At 40.2% G+C, this 23,619-nt stretch overlaps 1 protein-coding gene across 7 annotated transcripts in view; it reads right to left on the bottom strand.

The window, feature by feature from the left end:
* Positions 1 to 454: 454 nt before the first annotated feature.
* LOC129767184 (phosphatidylinositol 4-kinase beta) overlaps positions 455 to 23,619 on the bottom strand; it is a 201,576-nt gene continuing 178,411 nt past the window's right edge. For all 7 annotated transcript variants that reach the window (XM_055767814.1, XM_055767818.1, XM_055767815.1 and 4 more), the window contains 10 exons: positions 21,332 to 21,443; positions 21,065 to 21,272; positions 20,893 to 21,000; positions 13,705 to 16,056; positions 13,512 to 13,630; positions 13,298 to 13,435; positions 7,156 to 7,433; positions 6,999 to 7,087; positions 6,760 to 6,924; positions 455 to 2,764 (listed from right to left, as the gene is read on the bottom strand). In XM_055767814.1, coding sequence (XP_055623789.1) covers positions 2,577 to 2,764; positions 6,760 to 6,924; positions 6,999 to 7,087; positions 7,156 to 7,433; positions 13,298 to 13,435; positions 13,512 to 13,630; positions 13,705 to 16,056; positions 20,893 to 21,000; positions 21,065 to 21,272; positions 21,332 to 21,443 — 3,757 coding nt within the window. In that variant the 3' untranslated portion in view covers positions 455 to 2,576. The remainder of the gene's footprint in view (positions 2,765 to 6,759; positions 6,925 to 6,998; positions 7,088 to 7,155; positions 7,434 to 13,297; positions 13,436 to 13,511; positions 13,631 to 13,704; positions 16,057 to 20,892; positions 21,001 to 21,064; positions 21,273 to 21,331; positions 21,444 to 23,619) is intronic.

The raw sequence follows: 23,619 nt of genomic DNA, 5'->3' as shown, positions 1-23,619 counted from the left end.
TATATACCGATTGGTGATTTCAATAGCCTGTTTTGAAAGCAATATTAAGACTATTGAAACAAGTTTTTGGATCAAAAAGTAACAAGTATAGAACGCGTAGACATTTTATCTTTCGAATGAAGTGTTTATCATACCATTTCGTTTAGTTGTTTAGGAGCTATTAACGCTCAAAATCTCGGTCTCCGGCGTAACGCTTTCGTTTTCGAAACTTTGATTTTACACCCCGGTATAGAAATGAAAGACGTAGTCCTACGTCAAAACTAAAGTGCGCAGAGTTAGGGGGAGTTACGGAATACCATCTTATCGAGTTGAGTTTTTGCTCGAACCTCATGTTTTGCAAATTGCATATATTTAAGCGTTTCCGAAATGTTTCCTAAAACAGAATATCAGGGATGCTCCTCTTACGCAGTATCGTTCTTTCGGTTCCATTCCCAGCTACGAGAGGCCCTCAGCGTACGTATCATTATTTATTTATCTCAATTTTCTGTAATATTAATCGTTATCAGTTACCAAAATTAGTCAATAATCTTAGAGTTAGCATAAAAGAATATTCTTCCGTCAGGGCTTTTTTCTGTTTGTTTCTCGTCTGCGTCTGCGTCTGCTGTGTGTTCCGCTACATTTTATAAATATAGGACAATAACTGTCGAATTCATCTCTCCAACACAACACACCTCTTCTTTGTTGCACCAGCATTCTTTTTGTTTCCTATCTTCTCATGTTTAGTTATAATATGTATATATGAAAAAGCTATCTACGGTTTTTTCGACACTCGGTCCGGGTACCAGTACCAGTACCTCTCTTCTTCACTCACCAATAAGTTCAAATTTTGATTTATGTAGGTAAAGAATTGATATAAACGCGTGAGGGGGAGGGAAAAACGTAAAACGATAAACCCTAGCCATCAATTAAAACACGATTAAAGAAAAAAAAAACCTCTGTGTGGTGAATTATTGAGAAATGCGTTCGATTCGATCGCATCTCTGGATCTCTAATTTGGCTTGAACTATCCACGGTATGGGAGTTGTTTTACTTTATTTTATCTGTACAGATTTGATTTGATTTCCGTCGCGAGTATTTGCAGTTCTGCTATATTTTTTTTGTTTTTTCCCATCATATGAGTATATCTCCGTTCGTTTGCATACGAAATGAATGCTTTCTCTCTTAGTGGAACATGTTAGGAATCTTGCAACAACGGTAGTAGTGAAACCAAAAAGTTTAGACGAATAGAATTATTACAGTAGATGTAGAGTAAGATGTTCATCATTGTATAAGGATGTTAATTCTGCGCGTATGTGTTTTGAGATATTACTTCTATGTAAAGATGTGAAGAAGGATAACGAACTTTGTCTCCAAGAGCTTTAAATCCCTTTAAACTTGAACCTCGTATGTTAATGATCCGATATTTTTATACATTAAATTGCAACAAACAAAATAGAACGAGTAAGTCTTTCGTTTGTGTTTTTTTTATCTCGCGGGAATAGCGAAAAACAAATAATTGTCGTATAAAGTTGACTCTACGGATGAGATAGGATAGACAATTGCTTCGCCATAAAATTACCTTTCATTCTGCCTGCTTACCCCTTTTGCAATACATCAACAATCAACATAACGAGCTTTCCTATGATTAACTTTCTCGTAGCGCTCACTAAATTAGCAGAAAACTGATTTGAATTTCTGTCAGATTACAATAAAAAAAAGTTGTATATACTATTTGAATAATTCATAGTATAGAAGCTAAGCTTGAGAATGAGAGCTATATACATTTATGACCTATCCTCCTATGTGATGACATGACTTGACTACCAAAAGCTACGTTTGTTTTTAGCCTATAATTTAGCGAAAATGAATTTGGATACACTCTGGCTCAATTGTTTTACTTTACTTCTCACCTGTTATCATTTAGCTATTAATATGTACGAAATGTTACAACTGTCTTTCTTCTTAATTAAAATCGACGTTATATACCAAAAAAGAGTACCGTTAAAATGTGAATGTGAACTATAATATATCTTAGTCGATTTGTTTGCATTGTTATCATTCTTTTCTGTTGCCATGTTAATATGCACGATCTCTCTCTTCTGCTTTCTCTAGTTGTCCGGCATTCATCTACTCTTATTTCTACAAACATTTCTTACTCATAGTAAAAAATTGTTAGAAAATAGGTTTTTCACAGAAAAACCGCCGCTTTTCCACTAATATCATCTCTATTCTCTATACAGCTGTTTCTTTATTTCACTAGGGATTACTGTTCTCATCTATGTATTTATATTTATATTTATATTTACACAACATATACACAATAAGCACATTTTCTTCGTCGTTTGCGACTCATCCCAAAGACGGACAACAAAGAGAAATAAAAGAATGAATGTGTGTTTGTGTTCTGCGTCGATGTTTTTTTTTGTTTGTTTGCTGTGTGATTTTTGTTTACGAACGAACGAACGAACGAACATCAATAGAAACTTTTTTGTACTTTTCAATAATTGTTTTCATCTGTTTATGGCCGAGTGGTGTTCAGTGCTGTTCATTACTGATGAACAGCGCAAATTCGCTTAGATTTTCATGAAGAATCGCTCTCACAAAATGCCATTGGTAAAGTACTGGTACCGATCGTACAGCTTGGTCGAGACCGAGTTGAGCGACTCCAGCACCAACTGTTCGACCTTGCGCTCCAGCTCTTGCTCGGTCAGATTCATGTGGAACCGATTGCGCAGGTTACGCACCGTTCCGGAGTAGCCATTCCTGAAGCACGGCAACTGGGAGCCTAGAAGAGATTTTTTTTTATTTTTTATTCAAAACTCTCAATCTTTCTATGAATAAAGCTCGATTCCGCTAAAAACTGTGTAGTGTACAATAACGGCTGCCAAAAGACACATATTTTCATTAGTGTAGTATTAGTGTTAAAAAAGCGCAACGCTCATAACGCATGTCAAAGAAATAAAACAATTAAATTGGGAGCAGGTCTTCCTTTATTGACCAGGGATGCCAGGTTTGTGGACATGTCTTCATTTTGAAGAAATTTGACTTACTGTGAAGACATTTGATTTTTGAAGACATTTTGAAGACATTATTAAGTATATGAAGACATTTCAGTATGATTGTGTATGTTGATTTTTGGGAGATATTATTTCCATAAAATACCTACTTTTGGTCGAAAATATCGTCAAAAGAATTAAGGGTTTTGTCTTTGTGTCGTTCTCTCGCTTTATTTTCAACCAATTCACAAATCGAAGGTATTCCGGTTACATACCGTTTCAATAATTAGTTATATGGATATGGTTTGAGTTACAACCAAAACATCAAAGCTGAAATACACACATTGAGTTATTTATGAACATTGTTTGACAAATGATTGTCATCCATTATATTTTTAGGCATTTCGGTCCACCTTAGGGGCTGTCCACATACCACGTGGACATTTTCATACCCCTATCCCCCTTTGTCCACGTGGATATTTTTCCTTTTTAAATTAAAATAATTGAGGAAATAACTGATTTGCGCCTAAATTCCATTTTAATTCAATTTAAGTTGTTTTTATTTCAATTTTACTTGCTGTACCCTGTACCTGCTTTGTTGTGGCCCATTGTTCTTGTATGGTAGAGAAATGAGTGGGATAACAAAGCACATGTTTCTAGTGAGTTTAATTTTGAAACATTTGTGAGTATACAATATTTTTTGTTTTTCCATTATCAGGGAAGATATAAAGGCTATTTGGTTTGCTAACACGGAAACAAGCAATGTAAAGTTAACCAGGTGAGGAACAATCCGCATCTGAATATAAACTACACAACTTCAAAGATTGATCTTGAGCTTTGCTAATTGAGATTGCAAGCTCCAATCGAATAGAAATAAATGGATTTAAAATCATTTTCGAATGTATAGTTCATGATTTTCTAAACACTTGCAAAAAAAAATGTGTTGATATCACATAGACGCCAGTCATAATCCAGTCAACTTGAGTATTTCGCTTTCGTTTGATTCATATGGAATTCCAGTAGAACCTTTTACTTTTGTCAATTGCATTGTTACTGTGTTACAGTGTTAAGTGCGATTCACATGAAATAATTCACATAAAACGTCACGTTGCGTCAATTATTCTTCCAAGCAGTTCTTATGCAAACATTCACATACACCGGCAACGGCAACTTCGACTTGCCGTTGCTGGTGTATGTGAATGCTTCAATAGTAATTGCATGGAAGAATAATTAACGCAACATGACGTGACGGAACTTGAACGTGACGTGGATGTTGTATGTGAATCGCGCTTTACTCAACATTTTAAATGAAACAAATCTTTGCCCACTCCGGAATATGATCGAACACAGTAAATGCCGATTCATCTTCACTCTGGATTTCCGATTCACCTTTAAGTGCGATTCACATACAACATCCACGTCACGTTCACGTCGCGTCACGTTACGTCAATTATTCATCCATGCAATTCTTATGGAATCATTCACATACACCAGCAACGGCAAGTCGAATTTTCCGTTGCTGATGTATGTGAATGCTTTCATAAGAATTGAATGGGAGAATAATTGACGCAATATGACGTGACGGATCGTGAACGTGACGTGGATGTTGAAAGTGAATCGCACTTTAGTCGGTAGCGGAAGTCAAAACCTTTTCGCCATAGTTCGGAGAATTTTCAGAGGGTATTGAAGGCGTTTTAAAATATTTTATTATTTTTCAAATCCTATTCTGCATTGAGTGTCTAGATGACTTTCAAAGGGCTTGCGGGGGAAAATGACATCAGACAACTTATGATACATTGATTTCCAACTATGAAATTAAGCTCAAATCTCAACTGTGAAAGTTGAATATTTCTTGAGACTCATTTTTTTGTCTAAATTGACCCCAATTCAAAATTACGCTACTTAGAAGAATTTAATTGCATTCATTTGAAAGATGAGAAAATTTTCTGCTGTGGATCATTTTAAATAGTAAAAGATAACAATAGGAATAACATTGTTGTGTCGAGGAAGGAATTGTAGAAGGGTTGGAGAGCTTTAATTTTGTTGATAGAAACAATCAAGTTTATTTTTATTATATTTATGAAAAAATATGAAAACCCTTGAAAAACGACAAATTTTAAGTATTTTTTATCTTCTAAAAGCTACTTCAATCCATCAATTCAAATGTTTTACAACTGCGACATTTTGCGAAATTTTCTGAAAAAAAATAGAATACTGGGTCAACTGATTCAAGTTTGACGACTAGTGGTGCATGATCCATGCACGCAAATGTAAATATTAATTTCTAGAAATTGACGGAATTCCAATACTTTGAAATATTGTGCCTGTTTTTAAGCGATTTCTCATTTGTGTGACTGTTAGGTGCGATAGTATTATTTGTGCGATTAGTTTGTGTGATTCAAGACCCGATGTCATAATCAAATCGCACAAAAAGAGTCGCACAAACGAGGAACCACGCAAAAAGGGACCGCACAAAAACAGGTTGATCATACATATTGATCATGATCATACATGAAGCACTCTCAGGCAGCTAAATCCGTTTATTGATAAATACGGAGTACTCAGGATGGGCGAAAAGTTTTAAAATTCTTGAATTCTTGGATCAGTTTTTATTTAATTTAGATAGTATCGGTGATTATATTTAAAAAAATATTTATTTTTCGTGTCCACGTGGACATAGTCTATACAACCTCCCCCCTTCTCCGTGGACAAGCGTGGACATTTTCATACCCCCTACCCCCCCTAAAATTGTCCACGTGGTATGTGGACAGCCCCTTAATAGAACACTCATCATAGTTCCGTTTTTGTGGAGGAATTGGGCGATATTCACTCAATCAACGGTTCAGCAAGTCAATTGTTATTTCTAAACACATACAATTTAGTTCGACGTTGCGCAACATATTCTTCGCTCACATTTTTTTTAAATAAACTTCAAAATCTCAAGGAAAGCTTAAAGAAAATGCGCCATATAACAATAGCAATTAGAGTAAACATTGAATAATCTATCAAACATTGTTCAAAATGAAGTTAAGAATTTCATTTTCCTCCAATATGATTGTGAAGACATTTGAAGACATTTTTTCGTGCCATCTGAAGACATCTGAAACAATCACCTGGCATTCCCGCTATTGACGTTTAGTGATGTCTAAATTTTTCATTTATTCGATTATCGATTAATCGTTGGGGCATTTTTCAATATTTGATTCATTCAAAAAATTGTCTTTCCATATTCGATTAATCGAGCGAATATTTTTTTCTTGTAATAATCACGTTTCATGTTGCCATTCTGGTCGCGTGGTCTATCAGGTTGTCGATGTTCCATTATTGGATAAAAAAAAAGTTGAATAAAAAAAATTATATAGCCTAATTCTTAACCTAAAAATGCATTAACCTTGAGAAAAATGCCTCCTTTCATTAATCGCGATTACAGCGACAATATTCGATGTATTTATATTTTGATTTTAAATTATTCGATACAAAATTACTCGATTATAATTTTAGATATCCGATTATTTGAATTAATCGAACGATTGACCGACGTCTCTATTGACGTTCAACACTCAACCTGATCAGTTCTATTATTACTTCATCCGTGTAATCCGAAAGTTGAAATACCAAGATTTAAAAACTGGACCCAAGGCATCAGCTCTTTTTGCGATAGTCAATGTCAGGATTTTTTGGTGAATTCATCACTAAAACCTGATTACAAGAGGCGCTCCAGTAAAACTATCATTGTACCCAGATTTTAGGTGAATCAAGCTTTACATGCGGAAATATAACTTACTGCTTCTCATGATCTCCACAACGTTGATTATCCGATCCATGTGCTTGCGGGCAGCTTTGAGACCCTCGAGCAACAAACGCTTAAATTCGATCCACAGCTGCGACGAAGGACCGCCTATTACGTCCACAAATTCCGGCGTCAGTTTGAATGGAGATTGCTCGAAACCTGTGTCAGAGAATTGAAACATCATAGGCATTTAGAGACCATCCCCTCTCTGAAAGGGCAACACAAAAGCTCACCTAGATTCTTAGGGGATATACTGAGGATGAATCCAAAATCGATATGGATCAGGTGACCATCGGCATGCAGCAGTATGTTACCATTGTGTCTGCGTTTTGGGAACAAGTTCAAATTAATAATTTCGGTCAAACATTCGATGTCATTTCACCAAATTACCTATCCTTCACCTGCAGCAGGTACGATATCAGACAGTATGCCGCACAGGAACTCATAAAGTTATACTGCGCCTCTAGGAATTGCTGCGAATGTTTATCCCCGCCGTATTCGTCCAGGAAGTAATCACACAGACTCTTGTTGGAGTTCTTTTTGATCTGATGCAGCGATACCGTGTTCAGGATTGGTTCGATCAAACCAGAATCGTTCGACAGGCAGACGATTTTGTACGGTCGCACCCACAACCCGACATTTTCCTCGTCCCAGATTAGTTTGAACATCTGTAAGAAAAAAATGAGATTGAGTTTAAAATTGTTCAAAAGTCTGTTTTAAAGAATGGGAACTATATCTAAATCTGACGAGAATTTATTGGAGGGGGAAGAAGTGTTCGCGTGCAACCGTACCTAATTTTCGGATACTTAAACAGATTTGAATTTGAAACACAGAACATAACGAAAACAGGTTCTGCATCTGCTTGTTGACAAAGACGCTGCCTCTATCACCGCCATGTCGTTCCTGAGGTTAAGAAGTCGTTAACATTACACCCATACCTCGCTCTACGGCTTAGATACGAAACTTAGAAACTTGGCCGCAAAGCGAAAAGCCGTATAAGGAATCAATCATTCTAATACAAATTCATACAAATGTAATCGGATCGGTTCTTAATACCGAAAATATGTATAATGGTTTTTCACTCAAAATACATATTATCTTTTCATTTTATTTGTACATAAAATAATAACAGACTCCAAAAGCCAACAATAATCTATAAATAAAAATAAAACAACTTCATGTTCCATGAATTATGTATTAATATCGACATCGAAAATTTTTTTTTTGCCGTTTTAGCGAAACATTTTAGGCCGTAAATCGAAAACGTGCCTTAATTGAAGAGGGCCGTTATGGCGAAATGCCGTATAAAGAGCGACCGTATAGCGAAATATGGATGTATTCTGAAATCTTCTTGAATCCTTCTTCTTAAATGGCACTAACGTTCCTAGATGAACTTCGCCTTCTCAACGTAGTATCCCTTGCGTCATTTTTATTAGTACCGTTCTGAATCATATTTCGGACACTTAAGGTATATGATGCAGAAAACAGATCTCAACTCTATGCACAGGTATTACTTGGTTGATATTTTTAATAAATTAGTTCATTATGCTTTTAAGCTTTCTACTTTGGTACCTATTTGATTGAAAACATTAGAAAATCATCGAATAAAATGCTTTTCAAATGAAGCGAATAAGAATCAAACTTCGGACACTGAATCAAATTTCGGACAGATTGAATTCAAATTATTAATTCAAATGTAATTCTTAAATAAAGTGATAGTGAAACCAAGGGAATACTCTAAAGAAGCAATTGTGATATTAATTTCATAGTTATATCATCAGTGCATCGGGCCATTCGACATATTGGAACAAAGTGTCCGAAATATGATGTTGTCCGAAATATGATTCAGAGCGGTACTTAGTAGAGATTTCTATGCCAAATAACACGTCTTTCATGCATTCTGAGCGGCAAGCTCTAGAATACGCGTGACCACAGTGCAAGTTGGAGAGAATTTCTTCGACGAAAAATTCCCCCGACCAGAACGGGAATCGAATTCGAACCCCCTGCATGTTTGATGTGACGCTAACCACTCGGTCACGGGAGCACTCCAATTACCGAAATTTGCTCCAACTCCAACTCCAATGATTATCATAACCCTTCTCGATTTTACTCAGCAACCTCGATTTTTCGAGCAAGAGATTTATTTTTTTTACAATGATGCTGCATCCATTAGAGAGATTGGACCCTTTTCACAACATTGTTCCGCCAATACACTCGATTCATCGCTGCAGTTCTCCAACTACCGGCTACACCGATTCTTGCCAAATCTTTTATTTATTTATTTATTTTGGCATAACGTCTTTACAACATGGCCTGATTCACAATTTTTCTCTAATTAACTCGGTTCGTGGCTATCTCCCTCCAATTCCGCGGGCACCCCGTGCTCACCATGTCATACTCCACTTGGTCTAACCACCCTGCTCGTTGTGCTCCTCGTCGTCTCGTACCAGCCGGATTCCCGATGAACACCATTTTTGCAAGATAGTTGTCCGACATTCTTGCAACATGTCCTGCCCAGCGTATCCTTCCAGCTTTGATCACTTTCTGGATACTGGGTTCGCCGGTGAGTCTCGTGAGCTCGTGGTTCATCCTTCGCCTCCATACGCCGTCCTTCTGTACACCGCCGAAGATGGTTCTTAACATCCACCGTTCAAAGACTCCGAGTGCTCGCAGTTCCTTTTCGAGTATTGTAACGTCTCGCGCCCGTAGAGGACAACCGGTCTTATGAGCGTTTTGTACAGGGAACATTTCGCACGACTACTAAGTCTGTTTGACCTTACGTGTTTGTGGAGACTATAGTAGGTACGACTCCCATTGATGATGCGTCTCCGGATCTCGCGGCTGGTATCATTGTCAGACGTTACCATTGAGCCAAGGTAGACAAATTGATCCACTACCTCGAACTCATCGCCGGCGATCATTACACTACTACCTAATCGGGTCCTGTTGTGCTCGGATCCGAAAGCCAGCATGTATTCGGTTTTAGACGCATTGATTTTCAGTCCAATTCTCTCTGCTTCGTGCTTAAGTCTGGTGTAAGCTACCGTCTCAAATGTTCTACCGACAATGTCTACATCATCAGCGAAGCAGATGAATTGACTGGATCTATTGAAAATCGTACCACGCATGCGCGATGTTGAACAGTAGGCAAAAGAGACCATCACCTTGTCGAAACCCCCTGCGGGACTCAAATGGATCAGATAATCCACCCGAAATTCGCACACAGGACTGTATTCCATCCATCGTAGCCTTAATCAGTCTAGTCAGCTTCAGGAAGCCGTTTTCGTCCATGATTCTCCATAGCTCTTTTCGTGTTATTGAATTATATGCGGCTTTAAAGTCGATGAATAGATGGTGCGTGGGGACTCTGTACTCACGGCATTTCTGGAGAATCTGCCGCAATGTGAAGATTGCTTCAGTAGTAGACCGACCTTCGATGAAGCCGGCCTGATAACGTCCCACTAATCTGTTTGTCAGTGGCGATAGACGACGGTAAATGATTTGGGAAGGCACTTTGAAGGCGGCATTCAGGACGGTGATTGCACGAAAGTTTTCACAGTCTAGTTTGTCCCCCTTCTTGAAGATAGGGCAAATTACCCCATCTTTCCACTCCTGCGGTAGTTGTTCTATTTCCCAAATTCTTTGTAGGCGGCATTCAGGACGGTGATTGCACGAAAGTTTTCACAGTCTAGTTTGTCCCCTTTCTTGAAGATAGGGCAAATTACCCCATCTTTCCACTCCTGCGGTAGTTGTTCTATTTCCCAAATTCTGGCAATCAGCCGATGCAGATAACTAACCATTTTTTCCGGGCCCATCATGATAAGTTCCGCTCCGATGCCATCTTTGCCAGTTGATTTGTTGTTCTTCAACTGTTTAATAGCATTCCTTACTTCACCTATCGTTGGGGGTGGTACATCTTCATTATTTACCGCACCAGCGTAATCGCTTCCATCGTCATTTTGGTCCTCTGCCTGTACGCCATTCAGGTGTTCATTGAAGTGCTGCCTCCACCTTTCGGTCACATCATGTTCGTTCATCAGTATACTCCCAGCCTTATTCCGACACATTTCTGCTCGCGGCACGAAGCCTTTTCGGGATGCATTGAATTTCTGGTAGAACTTTCGCGTCTCATGAGAACGGTGCAGCTGTTCGAGTTCTTCACACTCCTCTTCCTGGCGGCGCTTCTTTTCCCGGAAGAGTTGGGTTTGCTGTCTCCGCTTCTGTCTATATTATTCCACGTTCTGACGGGTAGCTTGACGCAGCATGAGCTGCCGCGCAGCGTTCTTCTCCTGTAACACTTGCTGACACTCATCAACGAACAACTCGTACCGTCTTCTACGTTCCACTTGTCCCAGGATGTTCTCCGCTACTGAATGTTGCAGAGCTCTGGCTCTGGCTTGTGAATGTTGCCGCAGCTCTGGTAGATGGTATGACCATCGCGAAATGTTCGTACTGTAGATCCTCTCCAACACGCTTCCTGCAGCGCTATGATGTCAAACTTGCGGTTTTTCAATAGTTCGGAAAGCACACGAGCGCTTCCGATGAAATTGAGAGATCGACAATTCCACGTCCCGAGTTTCCAATCGTTAGTCCGTTTTCGTCGCCTGGGTCTGTGTTGATTAGTCCGGTTCAAATCTTCTTGTGTATCGTTCGTTGCTTGGTGTTTTAGTGGTGCGGCTTGCAAGGCCTGTGACCAAGCACACTATCTCGCAGGAGGACCATCGTCCCAAGTACTGCTGCTTTCGTCCCAAGTACCACCAGGACTGGGCAAAGACGCTTATAGCGGCGTCAGTTCGCTTAGAGGAGCTGTTTCCGGGTTTTTGCGGCTTGGGGACGGCAATGCCCAATGCTCATCCCACCACACCCTAGACTCGCTCGCTGGGCTCCTCCCCTTTTTGTTCCTACCGAATTCGATGCGAACACCATCTTTGCAGGGCTGCTGTCTGGCAATCCTGCAACATGCTTCCTTGTCCCAGCACATTTCAACCCGCGGCACAAAGCCTTTCTGCGAGGCGTTTAATTTCTTGAAGAACTTCCGCGATTCTCGAGAACGATAAACCAGCTCCAACTCCTCACACTCTTTCCCTTCCAGGCGGCGCTTTTTTCCCAGAAAGAGATGTATTTGCTACCTTCGTTTCAATCTGTATCGTCACACGTTTTGTCGTGTTGCTCGTTGCAGCATGGCAATGCGTTCTCTCGTTCAGAAGGGCTCGGCACTCGCAGTGAAACCATTTGTTCCGTTGTCTTCGTTGTTCTTACCCGAAGACGGTCTCTGCTGTGCTGCTAATTGCTGTTTTTGAGGTGTCCAGCATTCTTCGAGGAGAGCCGCATCCAGTTCGTCTACTCCCGGTAACGCAGCTTCCAGACGCTTTGTCTTATGTGATTGACGGCTGACAGTTTAGAACGCAGTTTGACCATCACCAGGCAGTGGTCTGAATCGATGTTAGCGCCACGATAGGTTCTGACGTCAATGATATCCGAGAAGTGTCGTCCGTCGATAAAAACGTGGTCAATTTGTGTTTCTATTTGCTGGAGTAATCTCCAGGTGTTACGGTATTGGAGGCTATGCTGGAAGCAGGTGCTCCGCATGGCAATATTCTTGGAGACAGCTAGGTCGATAAGTCTTAGGCAGTTTTATTAGGTTCGCAGATGGGCGTTCAATCTACCAAATACCGGTCTGAACAGCTCCTTTTGACCGACCTGAGCGTTTAAATCACCGATGATGATTTTTATGTCGTGTTTCGGGGAGCGATCGTACTCACACTCTAGCTGTGCGTAGAATTCTTCTTTATCGCCATCGGTGCTAACTAGATGGGGGCTGTAGACGTTGATAATATTGATGTCGAAGAAGTGGCCTTGCATCCTCAATCTGCATATTCTTTCATTGATCGGTCACCAGCCAATCACCCGTTTCTGCATCTCCCCCATCACGATGAAAGTTGTACCCAGCTCGTGTGCCTTGCCGCAGCTCTGGTAGTTGGTATACTCACCTAGGAACGATCGCACCATCGAACCTTTCCAGCACACCTCCTGCAGCGCTACGATGTTGAAATTGAGGGCTCTCTCAATTCAGGCACTCGCAAGAAAGTTGAGAGACTTACAGTTCCTGTTCCGAGTTTCCAATCTCTAGTCCATGTTCTTTGCGTGAGTCTAGTCCGATTGTCTTGTCTCGAATTTCTTTGTGAATTCTTCTGTGCGTTTCATTTTTACGGATGGCTTGCAGAGCCTGCACGAAACGGTTCATGGAGGCTATGGATATGAATCCAAGTGCGGATAGATTCCGTTCTGTCCGGGGGAAAGTTCTTCCGACTTGTACTGCTACACGCATATTCTTCGGCTTACCACTCTGGATACAATACGGGGGCGTGTTATATATCTTCACCAAACATAAATTAAAATTCGTGCGAGTAATACAAAAGTTAAGTAGATCACGCAATTGTCGAGCTCTTTTTCGATTGTTTTGATATGGATACAGCTATCACCGATTAACTCAACAAAACGTTCGGAGAATAGTCGTGCAACAACAAATTACCTCCAGCAATTGCGTCGCCATCAACTCTTGCCGCAGATCGTCTCCACACTTTACGATGGCCGAGAGCAGCTTCCAATTCTGCAGATGGCCATAGGGAGAACTTTCCCTAATGTGTCTCTCCTTTTCCAACCACGGTTCCTGTAAATAAACGCACGAAGCAAAATAAAATCATTACACGGTTGCCGCCCTCAGTTTCACATCTCGTCCAACGTACCTTCAAAATGGCAGCCGACGGATCCTCCGGGTCCGAACTAAACGGTTTCTTACTTTCCGAACTTAGATTCTCGCGGTGACGAGTTCGCACATCGCCAATGTTGAAGTAAGCGTTCCCTCCTGCGAAAACAATTACAAACACACACAGTCTCGAAAAAAATCCCAACCAACAGAAGCATAATAAAAAGTCTCACCTTGTTCTCTCGAGTCGTAGGAATCCATCGAATTCTGGGAGATACTATCCCGCTCTTGACTCATGTAGTTCAGATACTGAGCGGTAATCTCGTCGTCCTCCTGGGACCAGACGTCATCCTCTGTCAGTCCGAAATTGTACAATCCACCCAACATTGCAACTCCCGCCGCTGGGTTCGAGTGCAAAGATATGTCCCCACTGGAGCCTGCCAACAATTTGGCACCGGTGTGTGAGCTCAAATACTCAGCTCCTCGATCGCCGACCGCCGCCGTGGAATTCGTATCCGCCGCCGTGGAGCCGTTGGCAGTGTTGACGACACTGCTGCTGTCTAGCCTCTCTTCGCTCTTCGTGTGCCTCAGAGTGGGCATCATTTTGGGAATGACAGGTGATGTGTAGATATCGTTTACCTCGACCACTTCGACATAGATGATGTAAGGAGTTTTGTCCTTGGAGTTGAGGACAGCCATTTTTTCCTCCGTTATTCGGACGACATGATGCGGCACTTCGGACTGCAGTGGAAGCCAAACACGTGCTGGAAGGTTCTTGTTGATTAGGTTGAGGAGTATTCGCAGTCGGGAGGTTTTCTCCATTTTAGTCTGTAGCGCAGATAGCATGCGGCCAATGTCGATTAGCGATTTCATGAATTCCTTCTCTGGGGTTAGCTTGGGAGCGCCACAGGAGCAAACAGTTTGCTGGCCGAGCAGATCGTTAACCGTTCCCTGGACAGTCTCAAAACACACACAACCATTGTCGAAAGCTCGTCCGCTGCTCAGATCACCGAGGCAAAGTGGTCTTGCAGGGGCCGGATACAGTCTGGAAGCTAGCGCATTCGATCCCAACAACCCCGTTGCGTCGGATTGGGAACGATGATGAGTTTTCTTAATGGCATTAATTACAGGTTCTATTGCTCGCAAGTGTTGCCTTCGCTCGTGTCTTGGATACAGTTCTTTTAACAACGATAAATGCTCTCGTATGGAATTCCCGCTATTGCTCGGATCTTTGTTGAAGTTGTAGGCCTCTAGCAGCCACACACATTTGAGGGAGAAATCGACCGATTGTCTACACCGGTAGACAAGATAAGGATCAAGTACTTCCGACAGTTCCTCAATTTGCATGTACATTATAATCAGCTGGGGAATGTACAGATCTACCTCCGAATCCGGAAAACTAAAAATTTTGTTACCAATAAAACTAAGGACACCCGGTTCTTTGGAGTTGAACAGGTACTGGACGGCATGGTGAATATTAAAAACCGGTGATTCGAAAAACCGCAGCAGACCACTTTGGCCACGTTCGGCTTTGATGTGTGGTTCGATTATCTCCTTAGGATTAGTGCAAGCCGCTACTGCCGTTCCCGGCACTTTCAACGAGCTTGTGGACGATGATTTCGAAAGACATTTATCTTCTGACTCTGGAGATTGCTGGGGATCTACACTTGAAGTATTGTTGGTATTAGTACTACTACTACTGCTGCTGCTGTTGCTACTGTTTGCACAATTGCCATTGCCATTACTAGAACTATTGCTATTCGCATCCTTGCTTTTCAGTCGTGATCCAAAAACACTAAAGTCTCGTTTCTTGGAAGTTTCGGATGGAGATTTTACTTTTTCCTCTTCCTTCTCCTTGTTTTTCGCGTTCTTTTTCTCGTGATTGTCGATTATACTTTGTGCCGTCCGAAAGATGGCATTCTTGGTGGCACCCAAAAAGTTTCGGAAAATAATCTCGTTTCTTTGGTCACTCTTTTGGCTGGTACTTGGCACAGAATTTGTTGTTGTGGTGGCGGATGATGTTTCCTTCGTTTCTGCCAGTGGCGTCGTTGCGTCCGCATCCGAAACGATGGACTTGCTGTCGCCCACGATAGGCGTCGCAGCGTCCACTTCATCGTCACAATCATCCTCGTCGTGGTTGCTAGCAGTGGGTGCTGCTACCAAATCCTCATACTCGATCGGTACGCATATTTTCTCCAGCATCATAGTTGCCTTGTTGATATTATGCTCCCGATAGCGAACCTTATCGCTAATGATTGCATCGTTGGACACCGACAGTGACGATCCACCACTGCCACCACTGTCAATGGATTTCACATTTCGGTTGTCCTTGCAGGCGCCACCACCAACGGTGCCACTACTGCTGCTCGAGATGCTCTGCCCATCACCACTAGCAGCGGTAAGATCCTGCTGGTAGAAGCAAAGGTCCGACTGGAGCATCCGGTATTCCTCGTCCATCGAAGTCGTCTCCAGTATTTCGATGCATTCTTCCTCCGATGGATCGATTTCGCTCGAATCGAGACTCTCCCGGGAGCGACGAATTCGGGTGAGCGATGTGTGGTCGGGTTCCGAACCGCATATGATACCTGTCGGAAATGGAAATGGAAATATAATTTGTATAAATCCTTCATGCCAAATAGTCTTAGGAGTTGTATCAAAGAGTAGTCTTCAGAATGCAACGCGGTGCTGATGTGTAACAAGATTTTTGTACCCAGTTGAGCTCCCACTCCTTGTGTACACATGCGCTCTGGCGAATGAGCACGCTTCGAAACACAGATGAAATGTTCTGTTGTCAGCGCCGTTTTTGCGCTGAGTTTTGCGCCAAGCTTTGCGCTGTATTTCTATACCTCTGTTGAGTTATTTTTCTTCACACAAGCGTATACGGTTCGTATGGAGGCGCACTGTTGTTTTTAAGCTCTGCTAAGAATGAGCGAAGACAAAGCGAGTGCTAGAATTTGATGTGTGATGTGTGATACGTGTGTGTTTTAAATGAGGAGCATATCTGAATTCTGCGCCGGGTCCATTTTGCGCTGTCGTGTTTATGAATTGATGAAAAATAAACTCAAGCGCAGCGCTGCGTATGTTTTTTGAGGACTGCATGTAACACGATATTACAAACAATCTGTTCCGTCTTCAACGGAAAAGAGATTGTATTTTTGCTCTTCCAATCAGAAACCACGAACGAAGATAAACATCAAACCTATTTTCCATAACACCAGCGCGCACGACTCACGCATATTTATACAGTTTCATTCCACCGAGATACGAACGACAACCGAAGCCGAAATAACCCGACCGATGCAGAAAAAAGAAAAGATAGCAGAGAAAACGAACAGCAGCAACATCAACGCAGTAACATCACCCCGAAGATGAGTCACTCTTTGGCAGGGTTGCCAGAAGGATTTTAAAAAAAAACTGGAAGATTGCTCTTGAAAAAACTGGAAGAAAACTGGATACTGTAAATCCGTTTTATTTTACGAATATCGGGTTTGATTTACCTAAAATGATTCCAATGCTTGATAAATCAAATGCTTGATCCTTCAAAGCTTCATGCAGTATTTCTATGCAGTTCATAAAATATCAAAATAAACCATTGAGTAATCATATCATTCGAGCAGATCAAAATGACGTTTCCTACCACTCGAGCATTACTGTGAAACAATATTTGAGGAGCCTTTTTTACAACCTGTAGAAAGTAGGGGTTTTTTTAGGGCAAAACTGGAAAAAAACGTATTTATTGTTTCTCGGCCATAAAATCACTGATAGAAGATCATCGCAAAACTGCGACAATCGTCCCACAATATTATTCCAATACTAATATAAATTTTTATTAGTTTTTACTATTTCATTACCTTTAACATAACTGATCAAGAGATAGGAAGGATTACCATATTTACAGATTCTCCACTCTTTTTAAAACGCAGAACCTGTAGTTCCAGATCATGAATTTATTGGGATTCATACAGAATTTACGGATTTTTTTCAAACGACGTTCGAATATTAGTTATGGCTTGATGTCAATAATACTTTTTTCCCATCTCACCTATTTTATTCATTGAATCATTTGTATCACTTTGAGTCACTACATTTTGACCTATATATTTAGCGTGATGTCCTGCTTTCACATGTTCGATCTAAGGCGAGAAAATACAAAAGTCTGCGCCATCGGTTTCTCTTAGGTTTTTTTCTCTCTCGGGCTATATATGTTCAAAATAATACACAAATCTAAGGAAGCAGGATTGGAGTTTGGAAATTTAGCACATCATCTAAAGAAGAAAAATATATCTAGTTCGATGTTCAAGTTTTAGAAACAGAAGCTACTGAACTGTGCGAGAGAAGAAAAATAACCTTTTATACTGATTGCGCAATCGTCAAACGTATGAACGACGAAAGCTCGAATAAAACATATAAATTAAAATAAAAACATACCCAATTATTATTTTTAGAATGAGGCAATTCTATTAAAATATATCCGTATCTTAAGTATATGATCATATGTTAAGATATATACTGAAACTAAGTGATACTAAAGCTAAGATTATTTTTCAAAATTGTTCTTATAATTTTTAAAACAAATATCAATACAGATTTCCGGAGAAAAAAAAAACTTAAATGAAAAGATTTTTTGACGTCTTTCAGGAAGGGTGCCAAATCAAAAAACAGGTCACGTTTTTATGAAATAAAGTTAACGTTAATAACTATTTTCACTGTGAATGAATTCTCATGACTTGCATACCAACCGAATCGGAAATTCTCTAAGATTTGTTTGATATGCTATACATTACAATTTGCTAATCTCTAAAAGGTTTGAATTCATGAAAACTAGAAGAACTTCCTTTTTTCCCATACATTCGTTCTGCCGATTTGTGTGCTAACCCTACCCGTATTTCGAATGCTTATAACTCGAACATTTCTTAACAGATCGGAAAGATGTCTGCATCAATTGATAGGAAATATTTTTACGCGTGTATCACAATTAATAAAATGTTATTTTTCATGAGATGAACAATTGAATAACTGTAAAATGTCAAGCGCCCTTATCTAAACGCCCTAACTGACAAGATTTGATTGGCCCGATTTACGGTTTCCCGGTTTCCCACAGACTTCAAAATCGATGTACCTGTGGAAATCCGCTTTGCAAATACACATGCAAAATCGGGGATATTTTTGTTCCCACCGAGCTGTGTTTCCCTAACACGGACTTCAAAATCAATGTTTTTGGGGGAATCCGCTTTGTCAAAACATGCAAATCGGGAGAATTGTTTAGTGTTGAGTATTTTGTACTCGCTTGTCGTTGTGCAGACCGTGATATGTTTCCCTAAAACGTACTTTTGAACTGAGAAGCCTGGGAAAATCGTCATTTCAGATACTAGAGGTGAATGAACTTTCGCGGTTCGAGAACTACGTAAACATGAGATGTGCAATAATTTCAGAGTAAAAAGTAAAATACAATGATCGTTTAACACATCCGTTCACATATTTTGGGAGTCCTAGGCATCATATCAAACGTAAAAGGACGTTCATCAAATTCATTTGTAACGAAAAACATAATCTGTTACAAAAATTTCGATTCTCATTCATTCTAAAATTTCATTTATTCTAAAATAATATTCGAAGTGGTAAACAAGAGGATTACATAATGTAATTCCGTAGTTCTACGTCGAAAATATGCGGTCGTGTCCTAGATACAACCCCTTGCAATTTTTTCCTTACAATTTGTTCGCATAGCTAGACGTAATCCCCAGGTTGCTCTGTCGGAAGCGTTGTTATTTACATTTCCGATAATAGTCGAAACGTCTCCGTCGGTAGTTTCAGTTGTTATCGGATAAAATCAAATAGGTTTGGAAGAAATTCAGTGAAATGTCTGGGAAAGGTACTTTGGATTTGTTGCGAGTCTATGATAGTAATTTTTTTCCTGAACACTCTGGGATATGATAAGAACAACAGGTTCGTGTTTTTTCAATTAATTGAATTTGTAAAGGCAATCTGCAATGTTAGTAATTTTGGCAACATGATTTACCGATATCACGATCAATCGCATAAAAATGGTGGAGTGACTTACACCAACGGTATGAGTAAATGCTGAGTATGTGGAATAATTCGATGTCGAATTCGAGGAGTTATATTATTTTAATTTTACTACTGATCTGATTGTTTCATTGTCTACTTGAAGATTCAAATGCAGAAATTCACGTTGTTATAACAAAACACAGGTGCTTCTCTTCGTTCTTCTCAGTTTAGTGTACAGAAAATAGTAATTATATGAGCAGCGTTTCAATGATTACTTATATTCATCTATTAGGAAACACTAAGTAATAAGACACTATCATAAAAGGCATGTTTGGACTCTTCAAAGAATGTGATTTAAATGTAGACTTAACTTATAGCACATAACACTGATAACTGTTGATTTTAGAACGATGTATGAAAAATTCAGTGCACCCGTGGCCGAGTGGTTAGCGTCTCACATTATCCTGCCGGGTGTTCGGGTTCGATTCCCGTTCTGGCCGGGGGATTTTTCGTCAAAGAAATTTCCTTCGACTTGCACTGTGGTCATGCGTATTCAAGAGCTTGCCCCTCGGAATACATTCAAGGCGTGTTATTTGGCTTAAGAAATCTCGACCAAGTATTAATAAATGACGCTAGTTAATGCATACGTTGAGACGGCAAAAGTTCCACAAGGGAACGTTAACGCCATTCAAGAAGAAGAAGATGAAAGCTGTATGGAACTACGTCTGTTATGCGGACAGTGATTTTTCGGGAAGGTTTTTTCAAAATTGCTCAAATGTTTCCGAACAAAAAATGTTTGTTTGCATGTCGAGTAAGAGTGTTACATTGTGTAGAATGCATAACGGCGAAAAAGTCGATTTTGTTCATTTTGTCGCTGACGTCTCCTATACAAACATGGGTAGCCATTATGTTTTTTTCTGAGTGAATATAATAAATATACAGTAATCATTCAATAACTGAACCTGGTTTAACCAATTATTTGAGCAAGAAAACCGTAAGTTTCTATATCAATCCCTTTTTTAAAACTAAGAAAAATAAGTCGTCTGTCAGAGCAGTGCTGATTGAAAATAAATTGTCGTTCAAGGGATTAATACTTGGTAGAAATAGTTTAGTTTATATTTTTTTAAATTTCCGGTTTGACGACGCAAATTGAAGAATCCAATCCATACATCAATAACCCAACTTGGAAAGAACTAAAAGCTAAAAATTTATTTCAATTTCATTCATTTGCATTTTGTGAACTTTTCTAGAGGCGACCAGTTTTTTTTCCTCTCTCATACGTTATTCAAAATATCCACTTAGTGTGAACGAAGTTATACTTGTGGTTTAAACATAGAGTTGAACGAATTTCGAACTGTACAGATTAACAAAAAAGACACACTGGTAAAATTTGTTATTTAATTAAAACCTACCGGAATCGTCCGACCCTAGGCTGGTCAAGTCTTCCCTCTTTTTGCTGTCATTTTCCTTTCCACCATCGCTGGCTTCGTTCTGGGACTTCTCCGTCTTCGTTCCGGGAGCTGCAATAGAAACCATTCGTCAGTTTACAGTTGAAACACTCCGATGCAGATAGTCCACTATTACCAAGCGTAGATCCAGCTGCGCTTCCTCCAGCCTTTGCAGCAACTTCCCCGTTGTACAGCATCTCCCACGTGATGGTCGGTGTGTTGGTTGGGTTTGTCGACAGCTTCACCACAATAGGCTTCTTGCTCATCTCCGCCTCCGGAGGCACCTGTTTCATGTTGACGCATAGTGTGTTTTCCGATTCGGCACTTGGGGAAGATACCTCCACCTAAACGATAGAGGGAGTTTTTACGTATTGATACTAATCAAATCAAAAACACTCATTACCTCAGGTATCCGCTGGAGGGCACTATCCAAACTCCGATTCCGATGATGCTGAGTCATGTTGATTCGAGTGTTGGTCACCTGTGACACTGGAGGTAATAAGATTCCCATTGATCTGTGGACGGGAAAACGAAAAGGAAAACAATCGGTGAAAATCTGGCAGACTTCATTCGGTATCGAAATAATCGCAGCAGGAAACGGAAACAGTATCGAAATATTCGCAGATTTTCTTCTGTGCAACAAGTTCTAAAACCTATAAAACCGTCGTGTTAACCAATCTGACAGTCAAATGTCGAGACCTACTTTGATGCACGATTGTTCGAGATAATCAAACGAGAATGAAGTTAAAGTTTCGATGGAGAAAGACTCGCAAAATTTTTACGATCTTTACAATCATCTTGATAACGCACAGTTCACGCTGTCAAAATGAAGTCATTTATTGGCGAGAGATCCATGCGACACAAACTTAATTATTTCGGCAAACGAAATGGCCCGAAAACGAACGTGAACGGCGCGGGAGGAAGGATTAGAAAGTCATCTCGAAAAGTAATTTCGAAGTCGAACGCACCTAATTCGCTTAACTGCCATGGGGGCGCCCTGAGTGTGGTTTATGGCCGCGTTGAGAATATTTACAGCCGCTACACCAAGCATCCAAATTCATTTTTCGGATCCCATCCTTGTTGTTAGTAAGTGGTGTGTAGAGGCAATAAAAGGAAACGATACTCCTCCATCAAAACCCAGCGAAAACATTGAAATGGTAAATATTTACTCTTGTACTCTTGTGCGTTCGCGGCTGACCTTCGCGAAGTGGTTTCACTGTTTCTTCGGGAGAATGTTGTCTCTTGAATCATTTTTTAATGGGCTTATATTTATTTCGCGAACAAAATTATTTTGAGGTCTGAAGGATTCGGAGTGTAGATCAAATCTCGAGAACGGAGCATCGTTAGTAATCAAAAAGAAAATATTCACGGGATATATTTTCTCATACCGCTATTATAAAAACCACAAAAACTGATGAAAATAGAAAAATATCGTAAGAACAATTTTGGAGTTAGGTTCTTTTTGAGTGTTGTCTGCAAAAATTTCGAGAAAAATTCCATGAACAAAATCAGCTTCTCAATGGAATTCTGATCGATTTGCTGCCAACACTCCCGAATTCAACATTTAAGCATGTTTAGCATGGTCCATCTTACAATTTCCTGGAATAATCGCAATCCTAATGTGCAGTGGATATGGTATAGAATTATTTGTCGACATCTTTTGGGTTAAAAAAGGCAATTTTATCAGCGGTTTACATGAATATCGTTCCATGAAAAAGATCTGCTCACAAAAACACGTCGACAATTAACAGTGCTGTTTCGAACAGTTTCAAACAGAATTCCAGAAACAGAAACTTTTATAAATAAATGAAAGGAACATGGATTCATGATGAGGAATGACTACCAAAATTGAAGCGTATTCCGAGGCCAAAGAGTTTAAAGAGGTTGTTGAATACAAAAAAAATAATAGTAACTCTTTTTCATGGATATTCTACAGCTAGAACAGTTCTTCGAAAATATTGAAATAGCTGTTTAACGCATCGAGTACTGAGAAAAGCCCATTCGAGTAAATTCATCCCGTCAGCTCCACAAAACCAATTCAGTAGTCGTGCTTCCCTACTAATGTATCAACCATTCACGACCGGAGAGCTACCACTTTGCATTTCATTTCCATGTTGACTCGGAATTCCGGCGTTACGAATTACGTAACGTTTCGTGCACGCGGCAGTGGTGCTGCTGCGTCCATATAGAAACCGGTTCCTTAAGCTTAACTCCGGAAAGTTTTCCCCTCCTATTTGTGGTGTTTGTAAATACGTCCCCACAGCATCACCATGAACGGATTTATCACACACACACACACACACACACACACACACGATTGGATTCGAAAATGTGAGAATTCGCAATCGATTTGATTTGCACTTACATGGTCCTTGTTTTATTTCATTTAATTTCATTTGCGCAACTCCGTTTCAGTTACTAGGAGGCGAGAAACTTAACCACTCAACAGAATGTGTGTTACACCTTACTTATTCTGCGCAAAAAAGTGGTGTGTACTTGGTGTTGAATTTACGAAACGATCGCTCCGCCGATCGACCGGCCAGCCGGTCCGTGTTCCGGACGGATGGCATTGTGTGGCTGCACAACTGGAACTTGTTTTACGATTTCATTTATATGTTCTGTGGTTACGCCAGGGCAAGAAGAGGGTGATTACATAAATTTAGTAGAATTTCTGAGACGCGGCGTGTCGAT

This window comes from Toxorhynchites rutilus, chromosome 2 (genome assembly GCF_029784135.1).
Source record: "Toxorhynchites rutilus septentrionalis strain SRP chromosome 2, ASM2978413v1, whole genome shotgun sequence".
Taxonomy (NCBI): domain Eukaryota; kingdom Metazoa; phylum Arthropoda; class Insecta; order Diptera; family Culicidae; genus Toxorhynchites; species Toxorhynchites rutilus.
The sequence above is the reverse complement of the archived record's forward strand: the minus strand, read 5'-3'. Positions and strand labels throughout refer to the sequence as shown.